Source organism: Myxocyprinus asiaticus, chromosome 39 (genome assembly GCF_019703515.2).
Source record: "Myxocyprinus asiaticus isolate MX2 ecotype Aquarium Trade chromosome 39, UBuf_Myxa_2, whole genome shotgun sequence".
Taxonomy (NCBI): domain Eukaryota; kingdom Metazoa; phylum Chordata; class Actinopteri; order Cypriniformes; family Catostomidae; genus Myxocyprinus; species Myxocyprinus asiaticus.
The window spans coordinates 3,421,494-3,449,400 of NC_059382.1; the positions used below are offsets into that span (position 1 = coordinate 3,421,494).

General features: G+C 36.7%; 2 protein-coding genes across 3 annotated transcripts; both read right to left on the minus strand.

Moving 5' to 3' along the window:
* Positions 1-16,998: 16,998 nt before the first annotated feature.
* Positions 16,999-27,146, minus strand: LOC127429611 (zinc finger protein 239-like). Of its 2 annotated transcripts, none has more exons than XM_051678736.1 (3): positions 27,027-27,146; positions 26,653-26,853; positions 16,999-18,244 (listed from the first exon to the last, which is right to left on the minus strand). In XM_051678736.1, exons 2-3 carry the CDS (start codon positions 26,744-26,746, stop codon positions 17,298-17,300), a joined length of 1,041 nt encoding a protein of 346 aa, XP_051534696.1. In that variant the 5' UTR covers positions 26,747-26,853; positions 27,027-27,146; the 3' UTR covers positions 16,999-17,297. The 2 variants fall into 2 exon arrangements, with proteins under 2 accessions (XP_051534696.1, XP_051534697.1); XM_051678737.1 differs by lacking the exons at positions 26,653-26,853; positions 27,027-27,146 and adding exons at positions 18,536-18,780; positions 20,207-20,435.
* Positions 20,562-27,712, minus strand: LOC127429616 (gastrula zinc finger protein XlCGF8.2DB-like). The gene is made up of 3 exons (XM_051678749.1): positions 27,669-27,712; positions 22,863-23,136; positions 20,562-21,873 (listed from the first exon to the last, which is right to left on the minus strand). The coding sequence occupies exons 2-3, from the start codon at positions 22,945-22,947 to the stop codon at positions 21,104-21,106; spliced, it is 855 nt and encodes a 284-aa protein (XP_051534709.1). The 5' UTR covers positions 22,948-23,136; positions 27,669-27,712; the 3' UTR covers positions 20,562-21,103.
* Positions 27,713-27,907: the final 195 nt, after the last annotated feature.

Sequence of the window (27,907 nt, forward strand, 5' to 3'; positions counted from 1 at the left end):
CAAGAAAACGAACCGTGACTGATCATTTACATGTCTCAGTCGCAGGTGATTCTCAGCGCCTTCAAGAAACAAATCGGCCAAAGGGGAAAATACATCGGCCGATGCCATAATTAAAAAATTCCAAATATCGGACGATTTATCAGCCTCGGCGATATATCGGTTTACCACTTATTAAGGCCACTCCCAATATTCACCAAATATTTAGTTTAAAAGCGCATTAGTTTTGCTATTGTTACACCTCATCTACACTTGGACAGCATTTTCCTCTACTGGAAATGGAGCATTTAGAAAACGCTTTCCATTACCTATACTTTGAAGAACAACAATGTTAGGAAACTAAGAATGGATTAGTGTGGACGTGGCTGTTATCCATATTTTCTACAGTGCATTGCAATGTTTTGATGCCTGATTGAAACGTTTTTATAAAACAACAGAGAACAAAATGGATTTATAATATCACCTATTATATTGGTTATCGGCTATAATATTAGCCAAATGTTCTATTGCGCTGCCTGAAAGCAACAGTTCGAATATATGAAACAAATGTCAATGTTTGCATTTGTGTAGTAGCCATTACACATGTCTATAATTAAACTTCAATATGATCATAATTATTGTATTACTCCAATTTGGCATTGTCTTATTTTTCATTTTTATTTCACCCTTCATTAGTATTTAATTATTACACTCTTAATTGGTGTTAAAATATTGTGTGTAACTTAATTTATGCCTTTTTGTTGCTAAATATGTTGTTTGTTACTTTCTTATGCAGCTGTTTTGAGGTTTCGAGGGTTAATAGAATGAGAAACCAAATAACAGAAAATTATTTTAAGACTTATTCTGCACCATTTTCATCATACACAGCTTAGCTGCAAATGCTAAGGCAATGCAAATGTACTGTTCTGTCATACAGAGAGGAGAGATGTTTTTGTTTGCGCACCCCGTATCTCTCTGCCACCACACACTCCACACTGCGCTGTTCTCTGTCGGCCTGCTCTTTCATCCTCTGAGACGACTTCCTGAGCCAGCTCACCCCGCCATCATTCACAACTCCAGCTGAGGGAGACAGAGGAATCTCTTCAAAACATCTGTGCAATATACACGTCCTGCTCAGCATGAACAGAACAACTGTGTGTGCCATTTCTCTACTGCTCAGAGACAGTCCCCATGTCTGAATATGCATACTTCCCTATTATATAGTATGCAAAAATCAGTACGTGTCCGAACACTCTGTATTCATAACACAGTAGGCAAGAAATACCCCGATTACCTACTACATCGGGCCAGATTCTGAAGAGCATGTTATTTCCTATCCCATAAGTCCAAAAGAGCTGAGAAAACGTTAGATTCAAAACGCTGAATAATAAAAAAAAAAGGTAAGTGCTGTATATACCAAGAAAAATGTTCCTTGTGTTTAAATTGTACATGTTTAACAACAATGTCTTATACACTTTTTATATTTTATTACATCATACATACAGGTAACAGGAAAAGGCCCATGTTGCCATTTGTAGCATATTTAAGAATTGATATATACTACTTACTTGCATATCTAAAGAACATACTTTATTAACGGTCAAGAATGAGTCCATTAAAGGTGATCAATTACAACAAGACAGTGCTAAATACAGGTATAAACATGGCGCAATGAGTCTTGAATACACAATCAATCACGTTTTAAAGCTGCACTACGTAACTTTGTGCTCTCAAGCGACATCTGTGATTGAAACTTAAAATTGCAAGCAATTTGCGGAAGAATACATTACGTCAGTCGTGTTCGGGCACTGCTCTTCTGGTGGATAAATCTCCCAATTTGAGCTTAACTGGACATCACCTGTGTGTGATCATGACTGGAGCTGGAGTCATAATGTGCTATTTTCATGTTGATATTATGTTATACGATTAAACATTTGAAACGGAAATATTACTTGGTTTGATGAAGATAAACAACACTTTTATTTACATATTGCATGAATTTTACTCTTAAAATCGCTTTTCTGACACTACACTAAAAGCACTTTTAAATAGAGAACAGGGGACTCCTCAGCCACCATCAGTAGATCTTAATATGATTATTCAAGTGTTTTATCTACTATTAATGTTTGATATGTACTACAATTTTCAATTTTGGAGGTTAAACTCGTGATAAAACTGATACAAGTTCAACAGAAGACTTTATTCAGGGTTGCTACAGAGTTTTTAAAATCAAATTTAAGACTTTTTAAGACCTTTTTCCAAGACCTCAACAAATTTAATTAATACAGTGTCCTCATACCAAAACAAACCCATCTCAAAATATATCATGAATCACAGACTCTTACATAAACAGGCAGGGGCACACATTCAACATGGTCTTAACTTTGCTTATCAGTAAAACAGGGTAGATATACTGAAGTTTAAAATCCTCAAGACATGTTTTCCACATATATATCACATTAAAATGGGTTTATGTACAGTACCATTATATAAATAAATACAAATTAGAGGTCAACCAATATAGGATTTTGCTGATATGATAATGACTTAAAAGGCCATTAATCTGCCAACAGTTTTTAAAATTGGAAGTCTATATTAAATGTTCTTAGTCTTTCCTTCCTGTGATGGGGAGGGCCAGACCGAGGCTACAAGAGCCCAAATTGAATTAAATTCCAGATGCAGTTTATGGTGCAACCAAAATACCACTAACCAGGAGGAAAACAGAATTATATCATCATCATCAACAGGTGATCATTAGTGACAGTTTGTCATAAATTTCTGATATGGCCTAATGATTGCAAACTGCTTTGCAACAGCCGCGTTTTCACTCTGAAAGACACAGAGCATGCATTTATTTAATTTAATCGTATTCTTTGAAGTTTAATAATCACATTAGGTCATATCAAGATTCCCATCTTTCTGTCCCCAAATTGAAGACCTCTTTAAATGATAATTAAGACTTTTGTTGTATCATTTAAGACTTTTTATGACCTTACATTTTGGGAAACTGAATTTAAGAAATTTTAAGACTTTAAGGCTCCACGGGAACCCTGTTATTATTTTTATACTATACTGTCCAGCTTCAGTTACTACAATAGTATGTCTATGCAATGCTCACAATAACACTGTAAACTAAAAACATAAAGAGGATTCAGTAATGATGGGGATAAAATATACTTTATTAAACGTACAATAATATGCTTAAATATGCAATAGAACAATTACAAGAAGTCAGTTTCAGAAGTCACACATATTAAACATGTCACAGTAACTTCACCGGACAACGTAGATACAACGTGATCGGTTAACACACGAGTAATGTTTGAGTCATAAAAGCATGACAAGCAATATTAGCTTCAACAACCCTACCAGAAAACATATCTGAGCATTATAGCAGGTAAACAACTTCGCCAAACGGATCACAAATAAAAATCCATCTAGACTGCGACGATGCTGTTCTGAACTGTGTAAGTGTTACTGAACTGAGCTGAACACATGGTTAGTTTCTCCAGCCGGAACATGAGACAGCTGGTGGTACTTTCCTGTGTGTGTGGACATGACGTAATGATGCAAGGATGAACGTCATAAGCCAGCGCCAAATCAAACCCAACAGCTCAAAATACAAATCATTTTTATAGGCTTACCGTAGTGAATCGAGGTAAGGTAAGGACATTGTTTTGAACATTGATTGTATATGTACTCAATCAATAATGGCAATTTGTTAATTTTTAACCAAAAAATCATACATAGTGCAGCTTTCAGACCAATCAGACCAATTCAAGCTTGATGTACCACCTTGATGCAGTAGGGGACAGTCAGTGCTCCAGCAGCATACGACATCCTTCAAACTGGGAGGGTGTGCGTGCACGACAATTTCTTTTTCGCTATAATAATTTTTTTAGCCCTGTGTTAAAGCGGGCGTACACGGTGCGATTTTCGGATTGCGTGGAAATTGTTGGTGCTCGTGTGGTCGCGGCTCACTTCGTGTGAGAGGAATTACGAGCGGAGCCGAGCGGCTTACGAGCAGCTCACGACCTCCCGATAATTAAAAAAAAATTCAAACAAATTTGGGAGCTGTCGGCTTGAATTCGTGAGGTGTGTGCGGTTAAACGAGCTGATTTGGCGATCTATCTGAAGTTGACCAATAAGGAGAAGGTGTTACAACTCACACGATCAATGAAAACTGAGTGTTCATTAAGCTTTTACACATTTGGAGAAAATGGTCATGTTAAAACAAGTGTTTTCCCCATATTATTCATGACCACATCACTGGGAAGGATCCTACAGAAAGGCCATGCTGTTCTCTGCGCTTCAAACAAATAATTTGCCATACGGGTTGCGCTAGAAAACAACCTTCACTCTGACGGACAGAGCTGTAAAATTTCCATTATGGTCTATTTTTATTTGTCATACTTGCATTCGTTTCAGTTCCAGGGCTCCATTTAGGGGGATATAGCATCTGTTATAATTGTATATGCACACGATAGTGGATATGTGATCGATTTTATTTTTTAACTCTCCAAGCGCGTGTCTGGTGAAACCAAGGACTTCTAGGTTAAAAGTTCTACCTGTCAGTCAGCCGCTGCGCTAAAACAACATTTTTTAACTTTGCTTTAAAGTGCATTCACATGCACAAGACCACACGGATCTTCTTCAGCATGCAAGCAGTGACACAGATGAGAAGGACATAGCCTACATCTAAAGCTGAATAATACAGGTAACCTACTCCACTAAAATAACTCAGAATTCTGCACTAAACGTTATATTTGTGCTTAAATTAAATCCAGTATAACCATCAAAAACAGTACACAAATTTTCCGCACTTTCTTTTTAATCTTGTACATTTTGTGCACTATATTGTCATGCAGTATGCAGTATGACTGATGTATGCCAGGGGCCGGCAACCACGCGTGCCAGCATTGGCGTGCGGAGGGGTAATCACTGGCATGCCAGCAACAGCAAGAGACACAGATAAATTACGGATGGGCCAGTGCCCCTGGGACCTTGACTATCAGGGGCCTGGGGGGCCCTGGACTTTGAGGCCACGTGGTCCATCAACAATGAAAACAAATTTTAATAAATGTTTCATAATGTGGACCTTGTTACAAGACCTCTCAAATAAGGTCCTTGGATTATAAGGGCCCCAGTCCCCCATTACTGTAAAGCCCTGTTAATATGAGGTCCCCCAACCCTCTTTTAGGACCATTGTACCTTCCTGTTTCAAATTATATTTACTTCACTGAAAATGCTGAATGCTAACCTAAAAAAAAAGTGCTTCATGTGACATCTAAATTAACTGGTTTTCAAGTCAAAAATATTAATTTACCTAAGTGGTTCTCAACCTTTTTGACTCCAAGGCCCCTCATTGTCTGAGAAAATATATGAAGGCCCCCCATGTAGGCTATTAGATATTTATAAGATATATCTATTGAAATATATTTCCGTAAAACTTGTGATTCCATAAATTCTTCATAAAAAGCAAGCTGTTGAAGGGAGTCATTACATTCGATCATATTTTAAATAATTTTAAGAGATCTTGAGGCCACCATGGAAGTGTGCTGAGGCCCTCTAGTGGGTCCTGACCCTCTGGTTGAGAACCACTGATACATCATTGAACCAACCTGGATAAATTAGGTTACACCAGCAAAACTAAGGCTTAGATCAAGTAGAAATAGCACCTTATGGTAACAATTGAAGGTTACCACTTTTTACAGTGTTGAGAAAGTGCAAAAGAAAGAGAAAGTACACAAGAAAGGAAGGAAATTAACTTGTTTGAAAATCAGTCAGTAATCAGATTACAGGAATTTAAAATGTAATGTATTTAACTACTTTTGACTAAAAAGTTAGTAGATTACCATGATTTGTTAATTTGTAATCAGATTACACCCAATACACAGATAGTACTTTATCGTTAAAATGGGCCAAGAGAGTCTGTTTTAGCATGCTTTGATTTCACAGTCAAATCTTGCACACTTTCATTTCAAACAGCTGATTGGATGACTATGTAAAAGACCCACCTTCAAATATAAAAATAGCAAATTAACGTGAGTGTATATTTGAAAGAATCTGATTGGTAGATTCTTTATGTCAGGTCCAGTCAGATTTTAAGTGGCTAATGTGCTTGTAGTTGACCACGTCGCTCAAAACATTCACATTGTTATTTTGGTAATTCGTTCGTTTTTGGCAATGGATCTAAAGAAACCAAGTGGTGCTTTAAAAAGGAAAACAAAAAAGATCAAGGAAGCAATTTTTCTGAAGAAGGTTGCTTTGATTTTCGAATTTCTTTGCAAAACCATTGGATTTCAACAACAACATAGAGGGAAACGCTAGCATTAGCACGTAGCCTAGTACTAGCAGCGAAGTGGCTGTTGCTACCATATGCCAATCTGGGGAAGAAGATCACATCATACCATGAATTTGGTGATCATGATAACCCCACAAAAATCCACCACACACAGGTATCGCTAACAGAGCAGCCAGAGCAGGCTGACAAAGACAACATCAAACAGGCTATTTTCTTTTCAATTTATATTTGTGGTTTAATTTTTATCATTTATATTGTTTATATTGAGTGTTTCTGGTTTTTGTTAAGTTTAAATATAAATGTGTTTTTAATTTAGTTTTAATATTAGTGTTTTTAAGGCTGTCAAAATGATTTTGTAACAAAGATTAAATATTTAATGCTGTAAAATTCATTTAACACAATTGACTTACCTAATTTGGCAATAAAACTTTCATTCTATATTAAGGCTAGACTTTATCAGAAAATAATGGAAAGGCTTACTGGTCACACTTTATATTAGGTGGCCTTAACTACTATGTACTAACATTAAATACATACAGCTATGCATTTACTGTGTACATATATATGTTGTTCTGCAAAATTACCACATTTGCTGCTATTTAGGTTGAGGTATAGGCAGGGCCGGACTGGCCATCCGGAGAATCGGGAGATTTCCCGAACGGCCGGTCAAAGTAACAGCCGCGGCACAGGGGTGGATTGGCCATCCCGGCTGCGAAACGGGCTGGGTTATGCAGAACGGGCCACAAAATGGCACTGCGATATGCCGAAAAGGACAGCGATTGACTCTGAGTTATTGAAACAAACTGACTCCGAGAGGGAGTATTGGAGGCAAGTAATAAGGCGCATCATATCAGTCAAGTTTTTAGGTGAGAGAGGGTTGGCTTGCAGGGGAAAAGATGAGTTGTTGGATTCCGCTCATAATGGAAATTTTCTAGGCATCCTCGAGCTTTTGATAGAGTATGATCCATATTTAGATGAACACATCAGAATGTTTGGGGGGAAAGGAAAAGGAACTGTGTCTTATTTTTTATCGACAACATGTGAAGAGTTTCTTCAGATAATTGGGGAGAAAACAAAGCAAACCATAGCTGAGGAAATTTAAAAAGCAAAATACTTCTCTGTTATCATGGACTCCACCCCTGAACTCTCTCATGAGGATCAATTGACTTTTTTTCGTTTTGTTAATCGTGACGGTTATGTTGTGGAGCATTTTTTCCAATTAACATTTTTTTATTGATTCATATGGATGACAAAGAAAAACAGAACATATAAACACTGAATCAACATTTAACTCCCACTACTACCCCTCCTCAATCACCAACCCCACCCGACCCCCAAAGAACATCCCTGTGGTCACACATAAGTACATACACAAAAAAAATAAAAAATTATATATATATATATATATATATATATATATATATATATATATATATATATATATATATATATATATATAATCATACACATATAAAACTACACCTCTCTCTCCACAGCCCCTCCCCGAGGTTCCCCCAAAAACACAAAATAACTGCCCCATTTCCCATCAAATGAATCCCAAGTCCCCAGCCTTCTACATGACACCTCCTCAAAAGCTGCCACCCTCCCCATCTCCACACACCACTCCCAAAATGAGGGCGCTCCAGCCGACTTCCATCCCCTTAAAACTATTGCCGATCATGACACTGGTTAGGACCCAACTCTTTATGTGCCTATTCTCCACATCTATGACTGCCCCATCGCCCAAAACACAGAGTCTGGGGCAAAATGAAATTTGAGTGCCCAATACATCACACATAAAACTCTGAACCTTCAACCAAAACTCTTGGATCTTAACACACCACCAAAAAACATGGGTTGTGTCCCCATCTTCTGATTGGCATCGCCAGCAGGTGGGTGTGTCTTTAAGACCAAGCCAATACAATCTAGAGGTGGTCCAGCAGAATCCATGTAAAATCTTGAATTGTATAAGGCGCACCCTTGCATCTCTAGATACAGACTTGATGTTTTTTAGAATCCAAGCCCACACTCCCTCCTCCAATACCAAGTTTAAATCTTTCTCCCTTAATCTCTTGATAGAAGTTGAAGCTCCGTCCCCCCAGACTCTTCAGCTGATGAAAACATGCTGCATGAGGAAGGATTACATCAAGATGTAGATTGGAATGCAGGTGTGAAAATCTTATATATAAATATATAAATAAAATAGCCTGCTCCTCTCTCGCTGTTGCTTGCTTACTAGTGATTATCCCTCTGTTTGAGTTTGAAAAATGTATGAAATAATATAAGAAATATTTAAGATTCCACACAATTTCGTGATTAGTAATCAAATAAGAAATTATGTGACATTAACTGTAACTCATTTTGTACAAAAGGACAGGTTTTCTTTCATTAAAGCACTTTGACATGATGCTCTGTGAAAATTCACATGCAAGATTTTTCACATATGGGTTTTGCAAATATTTTCACTCAAACAGTTATGCTGATAATATAATATAATTGTAATGAAAAATAAACGATTAAAATAGAAAAATGCAAAGTAGAGAGGGGGGGTATTCTGCACAGCCATTGACCAGGAAAATAACAAATGCCACTCCATGTCAAAAAGGTTGCCGACCCCTAATGTATGCAGTCATGAAATCACACAGCCTCCCTTTGAAATCTGAATCTGTCAAATGTCGGACAGCATTTCTAATAATAACCCTTTTTTTTTCTTTTTTTTTTCATCGGCAGATGAGTTTTCAGCTAATGCAGCCCCTGGCCATGCCAGTCTTCTTTTTTATTCCTAAATCGCAAGCTACGAGGAATTAAAGCAATGTCCTCCTCTGGCTTTATGTCTTATAATGATAAATAGCATGAAAATTCATGTGGTAAAGTCGTGTCGGGTACAATTGTACCTGTGCGATTTTTAGACAAACTGACAACTGAGGAAACTCTGAGGATATCGCAACTGAGGAAGAACAACAATTAACTTATTTTGCTTCTATAGACATGCCCAATTATGCACAATGAGGATGAAATTCGAACTAAACTTTCTTAATTTACAATGCACGTTTAATTCGTCAGTCACACGCACCATGTCTGTTGCAAGAGTGCGCGTGTAATCTGAGACGGCCTCTGTAACACATTTGCTATTATTATAGTCATTATAACGGATTATTAAATTCCCTAATAAATGCATCAAAGTTTCAGCATAATACTGATGCATTTTTTACACCCCTAGGCACTTAAAAAAATAAATAAAATTAAATGGGTGTGCAAGCTTTCATTTTGGGTGGCAGTTGCACACCCTGGAACACCTGTGGCTATGCCACTGCTCCATCAGAGGGGCACCTCAGCAAAAGGGCAGGTGCTCGAACCACTACAGCCACCCCCTCTGCATGTGCCTGGACACAGCATGCTAAAAACATAGCTCTTGTGACTAGAGATGCTGAAAACTAGTGAGACGAGGCGACGCATGAGTACATAGACCAACAATTAAAAACAGCCCAGATGGAAGCAGGCCAATAATAATTATATGTTTGATGATATGGAAATAAAAACAAACAATACTGATTTTTTGATTTGTCTAAATGCTTTACTTGTCTGCTGCCACAATATATGTATATGATGCAATGTATTTGAATTATAATAATTATTATATATTACATTTATAGTTGTTTTAATTATTATATAATAAATTATCTTTATTTGGTGCCTTTCTCAGTAAATACTGATAGGTGATTAATTGTGTTTAATTTAACGGCACATACATTTTGAATCACATTTTTCAAAATGTATATTTTTAAGGCATAATCTACAATCGCACAATGAAGACTTTAAGACAGTGCAGACATTACAGCTTCATTTTATGTTTCAGCATCATTTTCTGTAAAGCTGCTTTAAAAATACGTGTTGTGAAAAGCACTATACAAATAAATATGACGACTTGATATTGCATTTGTAGTGTAAGCACTAACACGTTCTGATGCATTACGGATGCAATCTCACGATTCAGTTCAATATACGATATGAGGTTCACGATTCAATATTATCTTGATTCGATATGATAACACTTAAATGACAAAGTTTTTTTTTAAATGCTTGTGCAAAATGCACATTATAATTTCTCATCAAAATAAAGTTCTTTAATACACAATTTAAATGCTCAAAGTTTAAATAAGAGTTTTTCGTATACCTTTCACTATGAGAAAAGATCACAAACAAATAAACCTTCAAAAATAGTGGGCAACATTCAGACTGAACAAGCAGAACAAGCAATATATCCGAACAGAACATGTCTGGAAAAAGTATGTGAAAATGTTTAATTTAATCATTTGTTTTTCTTGATTACTATAATCACATTATAACTTTTTAAAAATATAACAATTCTACATTCTATTAATTAATATGATTTCTTGAAATTGTATATATAAAAATGCTGTCAATGTATGAAATAACGTGTACAATTTACAAGTAACAACATTGTGTTTATATTCATTTGTCTAACAAGCTCTATAATGGTACTGTCACTTTAAGAGTTTAACGTGTTTCTGTTCATTTATTAACGTCTCGTTATTTTAGCACATCCGTGCTATTTGTGATTAAAATTAATATTTCTTTTAACTTTTTTATCTGACTGTAAAGAACAGAAAGGATGTTAAAAGACACATTATTCAATGAAAGTGTAGAGCGGGATTTCATCTTTGATGGACACACACTACACGGAAGAAATGGTCCGTTTTAATCTCAAGCACTTTTCAACAAATGTTTTCAGGTATTCCATTACTTTAATTTCTAAAAGCTAAATTCAGGCACTTTAAGCACTTCCAAGACCTTGTGTGAACCCTGAAACTGTGTAGAAAAAAATTGCCACAGGTGTAAAATCAAGAGAGAGAGAGATGATGATATTTGACGGGTCATTTCGATTATTATCACATGGAGAGAAAACCATGTTTCAAATTTCAAAATATCGAGTTTTGCCTCAATATGGTTCGTCATTTTTTTCGCAATATATCGAAATTCGATATATCGTCCCATCCCTAATTCCGCACAACACTAAATGACCTCCGAATGGCATTCAGGGTCCATGCACTTTTTGACCGATAAATCTGCATGACTTTTCCAGTAATTAATTATTACAGGCTAAGAACAGACTTACATCTGTATGTCAGGTACCAGTCTTTTGCATCAATATATTTAAATTATTATACTTATTCCTGTACACCAATAAGAGTCTCAGTACTAGAAAAAAATAAACACTTTTACCTTTGCATGATTTTTATGATTTTTAAATACTTTTTCAGGCCTGAAAATCTCAATTGTAAAATTCCCTGATATTTCAAGGTTTTGTGTGACATGGGAAACCTGGACGTTACTGAAGATTCCTCCTGAGGGTTTGAAATAACACTTGTGGTTCAAAGGTCATAGCTAAACTGCTCTGTGCCACTGGCAGCTACTGTAACACAATAATCTCTCAGATTTTGACCACAGTAAAAGATTTCAACAATCACCTTTTTTAACCGCAGCACTAGCGGTGTCCTCTGGGGGCAGACCGCTTCCTCCATCCTTCCAGTAAGGGTTCAACTCTAACTTGTGAAGACCAGCCTGAGAGTGAGGGCAACACACAAACATACATCACGCACAAACATCAAACTCTGGAGTCACAAGAAAATGACGTCATGACAGCGCTGACTGGCTGATGACACCATGAGAATGCACAGTCCCAAACTGTGTTCACTAGTGACTATCCTGAAATAAGTGAATTTCACACTTTTAAAAGCACTATAAAAACTGTCTCACTAGTAAAACATTTACTACAGTATAGTAAAATATTTATGATTTATATGATGCTTGCAAAAAATATTTTTCATCAGAACACATAGCTATTTTTTGAATGGCCATTCATGAAGATAGATGCTTTTTTTTCCAGCAGAACAGTGTAGTTAAAGCATCATCTACATTATGTTTTATTTCACATTCATCATTTTTGTCACTTTGGTTTTACTCTGGTCTCCACCAAAAGCCCTGAGTGAAAACCCCTAAGAATACAACAAAGTATACATTACACATGTTATTTCAAGACACACGCTCACTCCTCACCTGCTCGATGGCCTGAACTTTCTCCCTCTCCACCTCCTTCTCTGCTTCCTTCTATGCTCGTCTCTCTGCTAGAGACGTGGTCTTCATAGCCAGGAAGTCAAAGATCATTCATTCGTCTCTCTAGGAAAGGTAAAACAGACAGAGGTAACGAAAATGAAAAAAGATAACAAGCATGTGTGAGCTTGGTGCAAAAAATATCTGCAGTATGACACAAAAAAAGTTTCTGTCTGGGCCTGCTCGTGACGCCTCAAACCTCCAACACTCATTGAGAATGACCTCTACTGCAAATCGCTGCCAGTTTGAATGCCCCTTAAAGGACTAGTTCACCCAAAAATCAAAATTCTCTCATCATTTACTCACCATCATGCCATTCCACATGTTTGTGACTTTCTTTCTTCTGCAGAACACAAATGAAGATTTTTAAGAATATCTCAGCTCTGTTGGTCCATACAATGAAAGTGAATGGTGTCCAGAACTTTAGCCCAACCGCCCGGCCATTCCCCGCGTCCGGGCGGTCAGGCTACTCCGTCCCCCAGCGGATGGCAGCTCCCCTGGGTGGACGGCAGTGTCGAGGACTCTGCGACGGATTTAGAGGGAAAGGAGGAGGCGAGAACCGGCTTGAGAATATAAATAATAGTTTAATGATCAACTTAACCAAAAACACACAAACATAACCACACACAGGGAAGCTGCCTGTAATTCTCTCTCCCTCGAACTGTCATCCCCGGCCGCCTTTATCCCTCGCGCGTGCCATCAGGCTGATTGGGGACGTCATTCCAGCCTGGCCCCACCCTCCTCCGCTCTACAAAACCAAAGAGATCCAATCAGTTTTAGATGAGAACAGACCAAAATATAACTACTTTTCCACTATAAATCTTGACATCAGGGGCCGGTTGCACCAGCTATACGTAAGTTACAACTTAGCCTAGTTGTGGCGTAAATTGGCACTAAGTCACAATTTACGCACTACTAAATATGTGAGTGTTGCACCATTAAACTTAAGTAGAATGTAACCCTACGTATAAACTAAATATTTACGGAAGCCTCCGACCAGGAGAAAACAGATGGAATAAAAAAACAGACATATTTTATGACATCAATGAGCTCATAATTTTGCGTGACAGGCTTCAATCCTTTTGACATACAGTATGACGTTGACATTTACACTCGTTTACATTTACGAGAGAGAAAAAATGTACTTTTAAGTGGCTCTTCAGCACGTTCTAACGGTGCCATTTTCAGGTTGCGTCACCTGGTGTCAAGTTTCAACACATTCACAATATATATAGGATATTAAAATTAATAAATATCTATTTTTCCAGCCTGTTGTATTATTATTTATCACCCCTTATTTATTTTAGACACAGTTCCTATATATTGTTATTTACACAGGGTGACTATACTTTTTATCAAATCTACATTTATTACGTATTGTATTTTAATGGGGATAGAATTTATTACAGCTGACAGTTATGTGAGCAAACAAGGTTTGAACATCAACTGTAACAAGATCAAACTGAAATTCACAGTTTTTTAATTTGAAGGCTGTTTATTGGATCAATACAGGTAAACATCATATTATACAACTACGCATTACTTTATGGAGAGCTTACGACCTACAAGATAAGTATTGCCTTAAGAACAGTTGGTGCAACCAAATTAAGCACTGACTTAGTTACAAACGAACTAGCAGTTACTAAGCCCTTAGTGTGAACTTTACGTCCCAACTTAAAACCTTACGCACAGCTGGTGCAACCCTACCCAGCAGTCTCCTTGGCGATAATGATTAGAAGCTTGATTACACTTCCTGTAGCGCCATCTACTGCTCTGCGCATGCATCAAGCACTAGGATGTGTATTCGAGCTTGAAATTGTGATATTGCCTAGAGACTTTAATGGCAATATGTACTGTAAAAAAGGAGTTATATTTTGGTCTGTTCTCACCCAAAACCGATTCGATCACTTCAGAAGACATGGATTAAATCACTGGACTCCACTGGTGAGAATTTTCTTTTTCGGATGAACCATCCCTTTAAAGGAACTGGAATTGTTTGGCCTAAATTCCATTCGATTCACATCCCTACAAAAGTGTCGAATATTTGACATAGGCCTCTGTTCCTTCATCTTGATGATTTCTGAAACCAAATCAGGATTATGCTGTACAGGTTTCTTAGTGTACTGGGGTGATAAAGGCTTAGGTGTCAAGTCCCTGTAGGAAGGCACGTGTGTTCTGAGTAAACCTAAAACAGGTTGTAGAGAGATAATACAATGACAGCAGAGAAGTTTATTTTGTTTTTTGCTTTTTAACAAATTATCAAGGGCGTAGATTTGGCTTGAACATTGGAGGGCTGCAGCGTGAAAAGCATTTGCATGTTTCCACTGATCATGGTGTAAATAATATACTTGCTTGTTTTGATTATTAGGGGGTTACGCTCTCAAAACTCACACCGGGCGCTGCCATAATGCTGCCGCAAACGAACTATTAACTGTCGCGAACAGCTACCGTACCGTGCCTGCAGGTGTTGCATTGAGCAGTGAATATATTTTATTGGAACATTACGAATAATATTTTTTCTTAAATAGATTAACTCCAAATACTGTTAGCTCAAATATAAACATAAATCTACCGCGTTAAATCTACATAATTGTATTTATATAAAAAAAAAAGTCTTATCCAGATCATCACAACCGAGAGTGATTGGTCCATCCTGACAAGCGCTGAGAAAAGTAACAGTTTACGGAGTAAACAAATATAAAAATATCTGTCGAAAGAGATGCTCCTGCAGTTTGTTTCAGTATGTTGATACCAATGAAATGTGCTTAATGTGGCAATTTGCAGAAGATCATAGACATCACCATAATGAATGAGGTGAAAACAGGCTAGCTGTTAAAAGCGATGGCCCTGTTATTTCTGTCAGGCTATTAATATAAATGAAACAAATCTTTCATGATAATTAGGAAAGATTAATTGAACACAATGTTTGCTGTTAGAAATAGAGTATTTTGGTACAGTTATGAATTAAAAACAGCTCTTGGTGGTATTTAGAACAGCTGAAATAAAAAAGATGACTATTATTTCTTTCCATTTGACCCCTGGTTTTTAATGGACAATCTTTCATTCAGACCAGTGCTTCAGATCTCTGTATTTCTAAATATTGTTTATCACAGTGATTTCCAAAACACAGTATGTTTGTAGCTGCTTTTCTCTCCAGTTTTTCCATTGCATTTACAAATGATCACTCTTAAAGCTACACTGTAACTTTTTTTTTTGTTGTTGTTAAAAAATAACCAAATGTTATTAATGAGAGAGTGCAACAAAAATCCATCTTCCAAACCATGTCTTTACTTTACCCAAATACACTATGATAAACCTATAATAATTATTTATAATTTAGAGCTGTCGGGACGGATTTCGCGGGAAATTGCATACACTCGCCCATGCGTGTTGACGTCATTTCCATACACAGAGAAAATAAGCTCCGGCTATTGTAGCGCATGTGTGGTGTGGGAGTAGCATGAAGCTGAAAGTTTGTTGTCACAATGAACAAGAAAATTTGACCATGGATCATTCAGAATGGCAAACCTCTGGGGAATCACTGATTGTAAAAACAAAGAAACCCCGAACAGAGCAGAGTCTACAAGCAAAAAGGGAAAGCGATAGTCCGTAATAAAACCTGAATCAACATCGGCTTGGCTTTTCAGAAGTGGCGATAACTCCGAGATCTGAAAGGATTTAAAAGCGACACAGAGATGGCTTTTTTCTTCCTCAACTGGTAAGATATTTTATTGATATGGTTTATGTGTAGTTGTGTAATCACACATATGTCTGTGCTTGTGTGTAGTGAAATACAATAATTATCCTGTAATTGGTGCAGAACTTTTCACTTGCTAGCACACGTGTGTATTTTTCTATATAACGGCAATAATTTATATAAATAAATCCTTTAGTCCTGGGCTTGCCAAGGACATGTGAGTCTTGAAATGATGTTGACCACTGGTTGGTAACAATGACTATTTATAAATGAGTTACTACCATGGTCTATTTGGTCAGAATATCCTGCAGTTATAAAAACTTTACAACGTTTGACCTTATCAGACTAGCAATCATTGTGTCTAATGTTAACGACCGTTGCCTAACTTTTGTAACGTAATTTATTTCAAAACATAAGTCAAAACAACAGCATAAGATATGACACTTGTCTGCTCAGATGACATGTTTTCGGATATCCATCTTTTTCTTTCTTTCGTTATTTATTTGTCCATTTGCTTTGATAAGATGTCCTGTATCCCTGTGTACACCGGTGAACCACATTCATCCACGCAGAGGAGCAGAGCCGAAGCACAACTTACGTCATTACCAAAACAATGTGCTTCCGCAAGACACATGCAGTTATATTTTTTAACCGCTAGAGGGCCAAAAGTTACATAGTGTAGCTTTAAATACATTTAAATAATCCTTTTTATATGATATAGCTGATATAGACCAATGTTATGTAGAAAGATCTCTGATATTGACAGACCTTGATTGAAATCCGCTTTAGGGCAATTAGACCAAAAATGACACCAAAAGACACAAATTCAGAATAAGCAAGTAAAAAACAGCACACATCAACACACTTTATTCAGTTCACTTAGCCTCCATCGTTACATGTTTGACACATTACAGTTTCCCCAAAAGATGTATTGTTAAATCACAAAAAATCATATAACAACTGGTGTCTTATATAACAATGCAGGAAATACATTGTTTCTGCTGTCTCTTGTCAAGTCATTATAGTTGGATAATCAACTCTTACACCGGTTTTTTAACCTGCTTGTTTGAGAAATATCAAGAAAGTAAAACTGGCATTTCACATCATAATTTCAATGTACACTACAGGTAATTTTAGCTAACTTCTTAGATCAGATAATCCCTATTTTTAATATACCTAAATCAGACATTATTCCTTATGACTTTTGCTCACTGGACAACGCTTTTTTGAATGATCCTTAAGAGTACCTAATTGGCTGAAACTCCTTCCACATGTAGGGCAGTGGTACGGTTTTACTCCAGAATGAAGTCTCTCGTGCAGTTTCAGGTTTCCTGATACACTGAAAGTCTTGTCACAATATGAGCACTTGTAAGGTTTCTCTCCAGTATGAATTCTCAGGTGTGTTTTCAAATGGCCGATTGTAATGAAGCCTTTCCCACAATAAGAGCACACATGATCTTTAACACCGGCATGTCTTTTCTGATGATCTTTCAAACTCTGCAGCCATGAAAAACTCCTTCCACAAAGTGAACACGAGTAAGGTTTCTTTATAGCATGAATATTTTGGTGTTTTCTTAGAGCTGATGCTGAAGACAAACTTTTACCACACTGATCACAGTGAAAAGGTTTCTCTCCAGTGTGCACTATCTGGTGTGCTTTCAGGTTTCCTGATATACTGAAAGTCTTGTCACAATATGAGCACTTGTAAGGTTTCTCTCCAGTATGAATTCTCTGGTGTGTTTTCAAATTGCTGGCTGTAATGAAGCCTTTCCCACAATAAGAGCACACATGATCTTTGACACCGGCATATCTTTTCTGATGAACTTTCAAACTCTGCAGCAATGAAAAACTCTTTCCACAAAGTGAACACGAGTAAGGCCTCTTGACCGCATGAACATTTTGGTGGTTTCTTAAAGCTGATGCTGAAGACAAACTTTTACCACACTGATCACAGTGAAACGGTTTCTCTCCAGTATGCACTCTTAAGTGTCTCTTAAGATTGCTTTTATATGTAAAATTCTTTCCACATTGAGAGCAGGTGAAAAGGTTTTTGTCCTCTGTTGTTTGAGGTTTCTGATGCTGTTTCTTCCCAACTTCATTCAGTTCTTGACTTTCCTTTTTCACTTCCACCAGGCCTAAAATCAACATATTAAATAGTCAAAAATCATTTAAATGGAGACACATGTAAAATAATAAAGTGAACCCTAATTTTATTCATGTAATGTTAATATCATCAAATCTGGAAGACAATTGCGGGACAGGATTATTATAATTTAGATGCATTTTTTAGAATACATATTCTATGACATTTCTTTGTTTCTACATCATTACCTTACTACATTATTATTAATACATATTCCGTAATAATTGCATGAAGTTTTGTTGCATCATCAGCAGTCAACAATAAATCAAGAATGGACACCAACCTCTTTGTTCCTCAGTATCTTCATGTTTTATTTGGCATGACTCTGGACAACTCATGTCCTCAAACTCCATCTTCACCATCTTCAGTTGTTGCACCTGGAGTTCTTCCTGCTGGTCTGAAACACTTCTTCTCTTGTAGGATGATGGGAATATTCACAGTATTTATTGGTGAATTGTTGTGGGATTGGCTTCAGTGAAGGTGTGAATTGTCATCAAGTGTAGCATGGAGGCCCAGACACAGATTTTCCTAAAAAGGAAAGAAAGAAAGAAATTAGTTGCTGAGTTTATTTTTCTATACTAATAAAAACATTTGCAACAACCTAACCCTAACTGACAAGAGTTTTAAAATGCAAATTCGAAATGAAAAAAACAAACAAACACATTTACTGAAGTAACCATGTACTTCCATTTCGCTTCTGTGCCACTTTAACTTTCGTGCGTCTTTGTCTGGACTCGAACAGCAGCTGTTGAGTCCTAAGTCCAACGCAGGTGAGCTACCAAGCAAGCCAACAGCACTGGAATAAGTGTGTATATGTGGGTCTGTAATACAAGTGTTAAAATGTGTTTCAAATCAAGATTTAAAGTAAAAGTGTTTTGATATCATAACATAGCGGGGGGTGAGAAATAGAGTGAAAAATATGTATATATTGTACTCATGATTTGTGTGACAATGAATAAAACGCAGTTGTTGTAGTGTTAGTTTCAAAAGGAAACTGCAGCGAAATGTAGAAAGCGGCACATAAATGTCAGTTTGCAAAAATGAATGAATTCTCAGGTGCCTTTTCAAATGGCCGATTGTAATGAAGCCCTTCCCACAATAAGAGCACACATGATCTTTAACACCGGCATGTCTTTTCTGATGATCTTTCAAACTCTGCAGCCATGAAAAACTCTTTCCACAAAGTGAACACAAGTGAGGCCTCTCTATCGCATGAACATTCATGTGGTTTCTTAGAACTCAATCTGAAGTAAAACTTTCACCACATTGATCACAGTAAAAAGGCTTTAGACCAGAGTAAGAGCATAGAAGATCTTTGAATTTGTGTCTCCTTTTAAAACTCTTGCCACACTCAGGGTACGTAAAAGGCATTTCTCCAGTGTGAGTTTGTGTGTGACTCCAAAGAGTGCTTTTATGTGTGAAACTTTTCCCACATTGAGTGAATGTGTAAGGCTTCTCTCCGCTGTGAATTCTTTTGTGATCCTTAAGGCTAATTTTACATTTGAAGGTCCTTCCACACCGAGAGCAGGTGAGAGGGTTTTTGTCCACTGTTCTTTGAGTTCTGTTTTGTGAGAAATCCTTTTCGGTAATGCATTTCTCTCCAGAGGTCTATGGTATTGTTGGTTCTCCACTTCAAGCAGTTCTTGACTTTCCTCTTTTGCTTACATTATGTCTAAAATAACATATTAAAGCATTGCAGATCAAATCAGGATAGGTAAATGTGTAGGGAAGTAAAAGTAAACAGCAGAAAGCAACGGACAAAGCAAACAGTTCTCTCATTGTCGTGTGAATACCACCAGGTAAATAACTGCAATACAAAGTGGTCAATTTAGTCGCATTTTCTATGTTAATTTTATATTTTCTAACCATAGTTTCCAAATCTATTAAACTGCATACCGTTTTTATCCATTGATGTTCCTCAGTAGTTAATAATGAATCAAGAATGGACACCAACCTCTTTGTTCCTCAGTATCTTCATGTTTAATTTGGCATGACTCTGGATAACTCATGTCCTCAAACTCCATCTTCAGCTGTTGCACCCGGAGTTCTTCCTGCTGGTCTGAAGCACTTTTTCTCTTGTATGTTGATGGGAATATTAACAGTATTTATTGGTGAATTATTGTGGGAGTGGCTTCAGTGAAGGTGTGAATTGTCATGGCTGTGTAGCATGGAGGCCCAAATACACAGAGTTTCTGAATGTATATTTCTATACTAATAAATACATTTTAGCATACCAATCATTCATTATATGTTGTTAGTTTATTTTTCTATATTTTATTCTCATGGTTCTCATTCTCTTTTGTCTTATCTTTTCTCATTCTTCTAGTATTTCTCATTTAAAGGAATTCCAGGTTCAATACAAGTGAAGTTGAATTAAAATTATTTGAGGCATAATGTTGATTTCCACAAAAATAATTTAGACTAGTCAAGCAATTTAGATGCTTGCAGGCACTTACACTGGAAGTAAATGTGTCCAGTTCATAAACACTAAACACACTGAGTTGTGAGCGTGATAATACGTGTTAGCATGATTTTAGTGTGATAAAATCACTTTCTAATCATATCTGTTTGAAGTTATATCCAGTACCAGGCAGGGTGGGTTTTGTTGTCATGGCAACGGAGCTGTAATATTGGATATAAATACACAGATAATATTTGTAAGTGAGTTTATCATACAGAAATCCTCATGAATGCTTCCATCTTGTGGCTTCTGAAACTATGTGCATTTAGCGTTTTATGAACTGGCCTCGTTCACTTTCACTCTTAATATCTCACTGTAACTCAAGGGACGAGTTAAAATTATATTTGTGAAGAAATCAACACCATGAAAAAGTGCATGTAAATGCACTTATTATTTAATAGGGCCTTTGCTCACTGGACACCTATTTTTCATATGATCCACTAGAGTATTTGATTGGGTAAAACTCCTTCCACATTGAAGGCAGTGGTACGGTTTCTCTCCAGTATGAACTCTCTCATGTCTTTTCAGGTTTCCTTGATTACTGAAAGTCTCATCACAATGTGAGCATGTGTAAGGTTTCTCTCCAGTATGAATTCTCTGGTGGCTTTTCAACTGGTAGGTTGTAATGAAGCCCTTCCCACACTCAGAGCACACATGATCTTTCACACCGGCATGTCTTTTCTGATGATCTTTCAAACAGTGCAGCCGTGAAAAACTCTTTCCACAAGAACACACGTATGGCCTCACATGAACATTCAGGTGGGTTTTTAGAAATGATGCAGAAGGAAAACTTTCACCACACTGATCACAGTGAAAAGGCTTTAGACCAGAGTGAGAGAGTAGATGTCTTTTGAGATTATTTGCACATTTAAAACTCTTGCCACACTCAAGGCACGTAAACGGCTTTTCTACAGTGTGAGTTTGTGTGTGGATCTTAAGAGTTTGTTTATGTCTAAAACTGTTTCCACACTGATTGCATGTGTAAGGTTTCTCTCCAGTGTGAATTCTTAAGTGTCTCTTAAGGTTGCTTTTCTTTATAAAATTCTTTCCACATTGAGAGCAGGTGAAATGGTTTTTGTTCTCTGTTGTTTGAGGTTTCTGATGCTGTTTCTTCCCAACTTCATTCAGTGCTTGACTTTCCTCTTTCACTTCCACCGGACCTAAAATCAACATATTAAATAGTCAAAAATAAATTCAATGGAGACACATTTAAAATAGCAGGATGCAGATGTATCTGATGTGTCATTCTCATGTTAATACCATAAAATATGGAAGACATTTACATTTATGCATTTGGCAGATGCTTTTATCCAAAGCGATTTACAGTGCCCTTATTACAGGGACAATCCCCCCAGAGCAACCTGGAGTTAAGTGCCTTGCTCAAGGACACAATGGTGGTGGCTGTGGGGATTGAACCGGCAACCTTCTGATTACCAGTTATGTGCTTTAGCCCACTATGCCACCACCAGACAGCATCACCCTGTAGCTCAAGACTGGTTGCCCACTGAAGCTAAGCAGGGTTGAGCCTGGTCAGTACCTGGATGGGAGACCTCCTGGGGAAAACTACGGCTGCTACTGTAAAAGGTGTTAGGGAGGCCAGCAGAGGGTGCTTACTCTGAGGACTGTGTAGGTCCTAATGCCCCAGTATTGTGATGGGGTCACTATACTGTAAAAAGGCACCGTCCTTCAGATGAGACGTTAAACCGAGGTCCTGACTCTCTGTGGTCATTAAAAATCCCAGGGCTCTTCTTGTAAAGAGTAGGGGTGTAACCCTGGTGTCCTGGCCAAATTTCCCCCATTGGCCCTTATCAATCATGGCTTCCTAATAATCCCCATCCATTAATTGGCTCAATAACTCCACTCTCTCCTCTCCACCAATAGCTGGTATGTGGTGAGTGTACTGGCGCACTATGGCTGCTGTCGCATCATCCAGGTGGATGCTGCACACTGGTGGTGGTTGAGGAGAGTCCCTTGTTCACTGTGTAAAGCGCTTTGAGTGTAGTGTCAGAAAAGCACTATATAAATGTAACATTCATTCATTCATTCGCTGAATCTACATTATTATTAATACATATAATAATTGCCTGAACTTTTGTTACATGAATGTTCCTCAGCAGTCAATAATGAAGAATCAATAATGGACACCAACCTATTTGTTCCTCAGTATCTTCATGTTTTATTCTGGATGACTCTGGATCACGCATGTCCTCTCTCTCTTCTTTAACAAACTCCATCTTTTCCACAGTATAACAAACAGATTTCAGTTGTTGCACCTGGAGTTCTTCCTGCTGGTCTGGAGCACTTCTTCTCTTGTAGGATGATGGGAATATTCACAGTATTTATTGGTGAATTGTTGTGAGAGTGGCTTCAATGAAGGTGTGAACTGTGAACGCTGTGAGGTACAGAATCCCAGAGCACCAGATCTGCAAAATAAAAAATTAATTACTGAATTTTTTTTTTATACTAATAAATACGTTTAAGCATTTTCAATTCTTGACGTTTTTATATTTTATTTTATACGTCATGTTATTTTTCTTAACGTTATTGTCGCAGTTTTGTCCATCTTGCCAAATCTCATTCTTATGTTATATTTATTATCTCATTTAATTTTTACATGAATTTAAGATGGTTGTTTGGGTCCCCTCAGTAACATATGGATGAACAAATACCAAAATTACTGTAAAAGTAATTGGAAATAGAACGCAGACAAAAATCTATAAATAAATACAGATTTTGTTCCCCCCATAACCAACACAGCCATGAAATTTTCTCAATTTGAGTTTTAATTTCTAATTTTAATTGCTGTGGCTGATGTTTGCTGGGCTTCAATGTTTTGATTTTTGTCTTCCAGGTTCTGCGTAATGGCAAAAGTGACACTACAACTGCACTGACAGCATTTTAATTAATCCGTAAAATGAGGGATGTGTGATTTTAAGTAATGTTTTGGTACTTTTTAGTATTTCAGTAAAATGTTCAACCTGTTCTTGTTACACAGAGGGCAAAATGCACGTTAAAATACCCCACAAAAGTGATGATCCTGCAGTTTATCATTTTTTAGTGCAATAATAAAAAATAAAAAAAGACAACAAAGAATATAAAAGTATAAAAACATCATACAGATTGCAGAGTGAAATGGTTTAAAGGACTATGGAGTCGCTGGAGGTAACTAGAGTGTCAAAACAGGGCTTAGCACACTAAAATGTACATTTGTATTTTAAAATCTTTGCTAGAAAAATACTCTTTACACCTTTATCAAAATTGTGACAGACAAATAAAACATCTTTACATGACAAAGAAAAACTCTAATAAGAATACACATACAAAACAATACAAAAATCCTTGCAAAACATTGTTGTAGGTGTGCACTCACTGAAGAGATACCTTCATGCCATCCCAGATGTGTATGACTTTCTTTCTTCCTCTGAACACAAATTAAGGTTTTAAGAAGAATATCTCAGCTCTGTAGGTACAGACAATGCAAGTGAATGGTAGCCAGAACCTTGAAGCTCAAAAAGCACATAAAGTCAGCATAAAAGTAATTCAGAAGATTCCAGTGGTTTCATCCAAGTCTTCAGACGTGATATGATAAGTGTGGGTGAAAAAAGGTGAAAGTGGAGAATTTATAGTAAAAAATGACTTAAATATTGATTTGTTTCTCACGTACACTTATAAGATCACTTCTAAAGACATGGATTAAACCACTGGAGTGGTATGGATTACTTTTATGTGCCTTTATGTGCTTTTTGAGTTTCAAAGTTCTGGCCGCAATTCACTTGCATTGTATGAACCAACAGAGCGGAAATATTCTTCTAAAATCTTCATTTGTGTTCAGCAGAAGAAAGAAAGTATTACACATCTGGGATGACATGAGGGAGAGTAAATAATAAGAGAGGGTGAACTATACCTTTCAGGCCAATTTCCACATGAACAATTAAACTGCCTTCAGGACTCCCATAGTGCAATAATGTACAAATATGTCACGTACATATGTAAATTCACTCATATTTAATTCAATAACTGTACGCACCCCTACCCTGCAGATGTATTATCACATGCACATATGCCATTCTGTTATATGTCCTATTTTTTATTTATTTTATTGTATGTCTATTTATCCTCTTACCTTGTTATATGTTATGTGTGCACTTGCTTGTTTTTCCTATCACAAAAAAAAAAAAAATTCCTTGTGTACGTGAGCACGCTTGGCAATAAAGCTCATTCTGATTGTGATTCTAAATGTGGCAATTTACAGGAGATCAGAGACGTCACCATAATGAATGAGGTGAAAACAGGGAACAGCTGGCGTTAAATAAAGAGGCTTTACAGCAGCTGTTAAAAGTGATGGCCCTGTTATTTCTGTCAGGCTTTTAATACCAATGAAACAAGTATTTCAGGAAAATTAGGAAAGATTAAATGAACACAATGTTTGCCATTAGAAAAATAAGAGTATTTTGGTGTTGGCTACACATCGGTGGTCTTGAAAACAGCGGTAACAACAAGAAAGATTACTTTAATATTTCTTTTAATTTTGACCCTCTGGTTTTAAGTGGCAGTCTTTTAATTCTCTAAATATTGTATATTGCAGTGATTTCCAAAACGTGGTGTTTTAGCTGCTTTTCTCTCAAGCCTTTCCATTGCATTTGCAAATGATCACTCTTAAATACACTTAAATAATCATTTTGATATGATATAGCTGATATAGACCAATGTTATGTAGAAAGAGCTCTGATATTGACAGACCTTGATTGAAATCCGCTTTAGGGCAATTAGACCAAAAATGACACCAAAAGACACAAATTCAGAATAAGCAAGTAAAAAACAGCACACATCAACACACTTTATTCAGTTCACTTAGCCTCCATCGTTACATGTTTAACACATTACAGTTTCCCCAAAAGATGTATTGTTAAATCACAAAAAATCATATAACAACTGGTGTCTTATATAACAATGCAGGAAATACATTGTTTCTGCTGTCTCTTGTCAAGTCATTATAGTTGGATAATCAACTCTTACACCGGTTTTTTAACCTGCTTGTTTGAGAAATATCAAGAAAGTAAAACTGGCATTTCACATCATAATTTCAATGTACACTACAGGTAATTTTAGCTAACTTCTTAGATCAGATAATCCCTATTTTTAATATACCTAAATCAGACATTATTCCTTATGACTTTTGCTCACTGGACAACGCTTTTTTGAATGATCCTTAAGAGTACCTAATTGGCTGAAACTCCTTCCACATGTAGGGCAGTGGTACGGTTTTACTCCAGAATGAAGTCTCTCGTGCAGTTTCAGGTTTCCTGATACACTGAAAGTCTTGTCACAATGTGAGCACTTGTAAGGTTTCTCTCCAGTATGAATTCTCAGGTGCCTTTTCAAATTGCTAGCTGTAATGAAGCCTTTCCCACAATAAGTGCACACATGATCTCTCACACCGGTATATCTTTTCTGATGAACTTTCAAACTCTGTAGCCATGAAAAACTCCTTCCACAAAGTGAACACGAGTAAGGCCTCTTGACCGCATGAACATTTTGGTGGTTTCTTAGAGTTGATGCTGAAGAAAAACGTGCACCACACTGATCACAGTGAAACGGTTTCTCTCCAGTATGCACTCTTAAGTGTCTCTTAAGATTGCTTTTATATGTAAAATTCTTTCCACATTGAGAGCAGGTGAAAAGGTTTTTGTCCTCTGTTGTTTGAGGTTTCTGATGCTGTTTCTTCCCAACTTCATTCAGTTCTTGACTTTCCTTTTTCACTTCCACCAGGCCTAAAATCAACATATTAAACAGTCAAAAATGTATTCAAGGAAAATGCATGAAAAATATTAAAGCGAACCCTAATTTAAAAGCAGCACGCAGATGTATCTGATGTGTCATTCTCATGTTAATACCATCAAATCAGGAAGACAACTACGGTATAAGGTTATGACACCAACCTATTTGTTCTTCAGTATCTTCGTGTTTTATTTGGCATGACTCTGGATAGCTCGTGTCCTCTTTCTCCTCTTTAACAAACTCCATCTTCACCATCTTCAGTTGTTGCACCTGGAGTTCTTCCTGCTGGTCTGGAGCACTTCTTCTCTTGTACGATGATGGGAATATTCACAGTATTTATTGGTGAATTGTTGTGGGAGTGGCTTCAGTGAAGGTGTGAAATGTCATCATGTGTAGCATGAAGGCCCAAAGACACAGAGTTAAATGATAAGTTGCCGAATTTATATTTTTGTACTAATAGCCTACATTTTATATTATTTATATGGTGTTTGTTTATTTTCTATATTTAATTCACATTCTCTTTTGTCTAACTTACCTTATCTTGTTCGCAGTGAGAAAAGGCCTTTAGGAATTTTTTGGTTATTCTTCACACTCTTGGTGGAGTTTTTGAGTTCTGTTTTGTGAGTAATTCTTTTCAGTCTGTGAGCAACAAAATTATTTTCCACAATCATGAAATTCCTCTCCTTTTCATTAAGATAATGATTTATTTTTTATTTATAAAAAAACATATTAAATTGTAGAAAGCAACAGACATCAAGTATCTATTTGTTTGTGATTGTTTTGATCTGATAACTGCTACTTTTGTCATTGTCATGTTTATAACATCAAACAGACAACCACTACACAAGATTGATGCATTCATCAGTACTTACAGCCTCTTACTCCGATGCATTACATTTGAGAAAAAAAAATAAAATAAAAAAAAAAAATTGTAAAACGGCCCATATGGAAACAAATAAAAAAGCAAAACATACCGAAATTAAAAGGAATGTAATGTAATTAAATGGGAGCCTAACAATGTGATAAAACACATACCGATTTTGAACCCCAAAACCATACAAATCAGTGAATAATTAAGAGTTGAATGGAACATTCACATAACCTCTATTCCGTTCAGTATAGCCCCATTCAGACTAAACTCATCATTAGATGTAGGTTTAAGTGTGTATTTGTTTACCTTTTGTAGTATATGTTCTCTCCTCTCTTCGGATTGTCTTTGCGCTCTCACTCAAACTGCTGCCGCAAACGCGCTCTCCACTGTCGTAAACACAATGAGCTTGTCATCCTCCAGGGGGCGCTGTATGGTCAAAGGTTTTTATTTTCTTATTTTTTTTTATTATTATTATTATTATTAACTGTTTGCATGTAACAATACATAACAGAAAAAAATATAACAATACTATACATGTGTACATA